The 5,035-nt window shown below is 31.0% G+C and overlaps 1 protein-coding gene across 1 annotated transcript; it reads left to right on the top strand.

Moving 5' to 3' along the window:
• Positions 1-1,381: 1,381 nt before the first annotated feature.
• On the top strand, positions 1,382-4,584 carry LOC124839600 (uncharacterized). The gene is made up of 7 exons (XM_047315474.2): positions 1,382-1,588; positions 1,687-1,743; positions 2,169-2,294; positions 3,096-3,165; positions 3,667-3,759; positions 3,882-3,995; positions 4,306-4,584. The coding sequence occupies exons 1-7, from the start codon at positions 1,437-1,439 to the stop codon at positions 4,357-4,359; spliced, it is 666 nt and encodes a 221-aa protein (XP_047171430.1). The 5' UTR covers positions 1,382-1,436; the 3' UTR covers positions 4,360-4,584.
• Positions 4,585-5,035: the final 451 nt, after the last annotated feature.

Consider the following 5,035-nt stretch of genomic DNA (forward strand, 5'->3'; position numbering starts at 1 on the left):
TATGCATTTATCACACATTTTATGCAATTTCAAATCAGCATATGCATTGATATAACACACAGAAACTCCTTTCTGTTATGAGTTGACAACATTCATGTGTTGTTATTATCAGTGTGTTGTCATCATCAAAAACCAACATAACAGGAATTGGGTTCAGCTATCACATGTGCTCCCCCTATCAACATAATCTTTCAAAAACACTTTGTTGTTTTAGATTCATAAATAAATTCAAACACTCATAAGTTTAACTCATTCGAGTTAAACATTCTACTCATTTGGACTAATGTTGATACGAGGAGTGGTGAAACTCGTTTAACCAATTGGTTAGCTAGTAAACCAAGAAATGTTAAACTCATACGTAATCTTTGTGATTAGTAGAACCCCTTAAAGAATTTTACGGAAAAAATTAAACATAACATAGTTTGGAACGAGCTAGTATAAAAACGAAGTGTACTTTAGTGTTTTTATTTTTAAAAGTTTTCCTTTCAACACTCTTTGTTAACTTAAGTATTTAAGTATTGTTAAGGCCATATAATAATTTAAATCTCTTTTTCTAATGTGTTTCACTAAATAAGCTTAAAATATTCAAATAAAAATGTTCATTCTTTATACTTCACTCTCCATTCATTTTCAACCTAAAATATCAAACAAAGTGTAATATACAGTTTATTTATCAACTATTCAAGTTTTATTTTATCAACAAGTAAAAGCATATCTAATTGAAGTACAACAACAAATATAAATTAGTTTATCAAATTTTTGAACGACAGACAACCAAATCACCGTTTTAATCTGATAACTCTCATGTTAATATATTTTTATGTTTCAAAACACAACAATCAAGAAAATTCACATAAATATAATATCTACAAATTAAGTCACATCCATCTAGTTCAAACTTTATACTTTCTAAGATACTATCAAATTTTAATCCATAGACACTAAGAAGAACTTAAAATCTTCAAAAAGTTATACAGATTTCTCAAAATTCTAAACAAAAGTTGAAGAAAATATATTTTAAAAATGTTATTTTAATAAAATATATATAGTTTGCATAAGTATTGTTTTATGTATACGTATTATTAATTTTCCTAATAAAACATTTAAATTTAAATATAAAAAACTAAAATCATATATTTTAAAAAATCGAAAGTGAGTTCATCAATTTAAAGTTTTATAATTTAAAACAAGTTTAAAATAATTCAAGAATAAAAAACCTGTTCCTTTCTTGATCAAACATTCCAAATACTTTGTCTTTGTAAATATCCAAATCATAAAAAATGGTGCTAAAAGGAAGATTCCCACCGTCCACCTTCTTGTATTCAACACGTGGTTCACACCTCATTCTCAAATATTTAACATCACATTCTTCAACGTTCATAAACAGTCCAAGTTCTTTAATTTTCTCACACCTTCATTTTCACCTCCCGACAACAATGGCTTCATTGACTCCTGCAAGCTCTTTCTGTAGCTACCGCAAGTTTCCCTCCAAAGCCAACAATGGTAGAAGCAGCTTTTCCTCTTTCCCTCGCATTATGTTCTGTCAGAAGCACCACGATGATGTTCCCACCGACCAAATCCACCGAAGGTTCTTCACTCTCTCGCTTTTCTTACTCTTTTCTTTTGATTGGTCATAACCATCTTATGAAATTTATTCACATTCAATTTTGCTTTTCTATATTGAAGAGAAATCATTTTGAGAAGCAGTGAAATGGCGACCATTGGTGCTATCTTCAACTTCAGGTACCTCTCCTCTGTTTTGGGAGAAGTTTCAATTTTTTTAATGTAAATTTAATCCAGGATTTGATTTTGTTAATGGGTGTTGAGACCCTTTTGGTTTTCAGTTTTGGTTTTGCTTTATGCTGGAAATGGGTGGTCGTTAAAAAGTAGAATTTGGTATGGGTTGTGTGTTTTGGTGGCGGTCTCTATCAGATATCTATATGTTCTTCTGTTCAGTTAGTTGTTTACTGATTTGTTTCTTATGCTGTTGTTGTGTTTTAGTGTCCCTCCTCTGTGTATATAAGTCCTCTGCTGGACTGAGTTTTTATCAAGTCTTATTTAATCAAATAAAACTGTTTTCTTCTTCTTTCATGATGGTAGTATGGAATCAGCAGAAATCGTCCTTCTCCTTCTGTGATTAACACTCTGATTTGCTTTATCTAAAACAGTGGCAAAAAACCTGATTATCTTGGAGTGCAGAAAAACCCACCAGCATTAGCTCTGTGTCCAGCAACTAAGAATTGTGTATCAACCTCTGAGAATATCAGTGATCGCACACATTATGCTCCTCCTTGGTAAAACTCCTCTTTTCCTCATTTTAATTTTAGTTTTGGTTTTATGGGATTCTATGAATAAGTGAAGTAAATGCAATGTTTTATTTGTTTACTGATTATGTTCTCATAACGAGAGTAATTATTTATGTATGTGTTACCAGGATTAAAAAAATATGGTTAAATTATTTTCATAAAGTTCTAACCTATTTTCACAACCTATGAAAATCTTGTCGAAATAATGAAAACAACTTATAAAGATATCATAAGTTATTTTAAATACCATGACTTGCAAAAATACTTATAAGTCTAACAAAGTCTTTTCAAACATGTTGAAAGTTGAAGTATTTTCATTACGTTGTTCTTGAGTCTTCGGGTAAGTATCAAGTGGTGTCAAATTTAGGTATTGAGGAGAATCTGGTAAACCAAATTTAGGAGATAACTTGTGAAGGTTTTTTTATTTATTTTTTGGATTTAGTTCAAAAGGATGTTATGGAATATTTGTGAGAATCAAGTTGCAATAGGAAAGTGCACTTTGAACAATTTATCACAATTTAAACCACCTGAAAATTGTGCAACTGGCGGCTTTGGACTATAGACTGTTAAACAATGTTTACTTGACAGAAGAATTGGATTACTGGTCACACAAATATTGGCCGGTGAAGTTGTACAATCTTTACTTTTACTATTTATTTGACAAAAGAAACTTTTCTCTAGCTTGGTCTTTGTATTATTGAGTATGGACCCACCAAATTCCTAACTTTATTATTGGAGATAGATGAATCATGATGTCACTTTGTTTTAGTTTGTTTCCTTCTTTTTCAGGAACTATAATCCTGAAGGCAGGAAAAATCCTGTGAGCAGAGAGGAAGCCATGGAGGAACTGATAGACGTGGTAAAAAAAATCTAGCTGAACTGAAGCATTGAATTATATCACTGGATTGCAATTGTTCTTTCCCTTCCCTCACTCTGTCAACATTGATTATAATTTATAAAAATTATCAGACTAGGGTTAGTAGTACACTTTGCAACACAGTCTTTCTATTGCAATTTCTTTTCTGTTATTGGTTAAAATTTATTGAAAATTATAGTCACAAAAGAAACTTTAGGAGGGTAACCTACATAATTGGGTGGCTTTTAATAAATTTTTACTAATAATGAAGAGTTATTTAAAAGAGCGTTCAAGATCCTTCTTTAACTGATGTAGTCAAATCAAAATATTTGAGTCGAGATAACCCTTATTGCTAGTCTGTTTTGTAGGATCAAATCAGATCTAAACTTTAATTATAGTGCTAACCTTTTTCTAGTTTGTTATATATAATTGGGTTGTAAAAGCTGGATATTTGCACTTTTTCAATCATTTATGCTAAAAACCAGCTCCCCGTAACTTTTACAGATTGAGTCAACAACACCAGACAAATTTACTCCAAGAATAGTTGAAAGAAAAGAAGACTATATCCGTGTGGAGTATCAAAGCTCAATCTTGGGGGTATGCGTAACTTATATCTAAGGAAACTCCTCATGAAAAAAAAAAATAGTCATTTTATATATTTTAGTTGATATCATCAACCATCTCTAATTTCCTCTTTTTTTTGTGTCATGTTCTAACAGTTTGTGGATGATGTCGAGTTCTGGTTTCGACCAGGCAAGGGTTATACTGTGGAGTATCGATCTGCATCTCGAGTGGGAAACTTTGATTTTGATCTGAATAGGAAAAGAATAAAGGTATGGTTTAAGTCCTTTCTCTATAGTTGCATAAAGAAATTATTGGTTTGCAGGGAAAAACCTTTTTCCCTCATATCATGTCTTGACACTTGTTAAAGTTTTTTATATGATTCACTAAATTTGTGTCTAAATGATTTTCTTTCTTTTTGTAAATTAGTCACACTTTAACTGAAGGTAAATTTAGTTAACTGTGCTTTGGTCAGAAATAAATTGACATTTTTTAGATGGTAGAGAAAAAGAATATTTTTCAGATGGATGTAAATCCTTACCTTAAACATTTTTGTGATGAAAACATCTTGGTTGGTGTCAGGCACTGCGACAAGAGTTGGAGAAGAAAGGATGGGCATCTCAAGACACAATATGATGAATAAACTAAGGCCAAAGTCATATTATCGTCATCATCTAAGAAAACATTATTTCACACCTTGGACCTTCTATACTTTAGTAATTGAAAAAAATCTCACAAGATCATCAATGAAAGCAATATTTTATTTGATGATTAGAATTGTGGAAATCATTGAAAATAGTACTCCAAACTCTCGGGGAAGAAATGGAACGAAGATGTAGATCCATATCTTCTTGAAGTTCATTGACTTGTCAACTTGTTTACAGTGAATCATTCTTGTTTCAAGAATTTGATTTGTTGTGGAAAGTTTGTCTTTGCTTCTTCTTGTATTAGAAGTGACCTTTGTAGAGTGTGTGAGAAACACCGAATTAATCACAGCATCCTTATTACATAACACACACCTCACAAAAAAAGTCTCTATATTTATCTGTAATTATAGTTGTGTTTTTTATGACCATTTTACAACTCCAATGGTAATGTATTTATACTAGTCTATAGAAGGAATGGAAGCCACGTATTAAATGTAGGTATTATTCTACCTTTGAGCATATAAATATGTAGGCATCTTATCCTTTGGCTTTCTTGCAGTTACATATAGTTGAATTTATTCAACAATTCTTCCTCTTTAATTACATATTGAAATTTATCATCTTAGAGCCATTCCAATAATGTCTTTACACAATTTCAGCTTTTC

The sequence above is a fragment of the Vigna umbellata genome, chromosome 9 (genome assembly GCF_029865625.1).
Source record: "Vigna umbellata cultivar VRB3 chromosome 9, Vumbellata_1.0, whole genome shotgun sequence".
Classification (NCBI taxonomy): domain Eukaryota; kingdom Viridiplantae; phylum Streptophyta; class Magnoliopsida; order Fabales; family Fabaceae; genus Vigna; species Vigna umbellata.

What these genes read in the sequence shown, in the direction of transcription:
- LOC124839600 (XM_047315474.2), top strand. Translation starts at nt 1,437, where the DNA reads ATGGCTTCATTGACTCCTGCAAGCTCTTTCTGTAGCTACCGCAAGTTT. An exon ending in ATCAAAGCTCAATCTTGGGG is followed by an intron (nt 3,760 to 3,881) that starts GTATGCGTAACT and finishes ATGTTCTAACAG; the next exon opens with TTTGTGGATGATGTCGAGTT. An exon ending in TGAATAGGAAAAGAATAAAG is followed by an intron (nt 3,996 to 4,305) that starts GTATGGTTTAAG and finishes GGTTGGTGTCAG; the next exon opens with GCACTGCGACAAGAGTTGGA.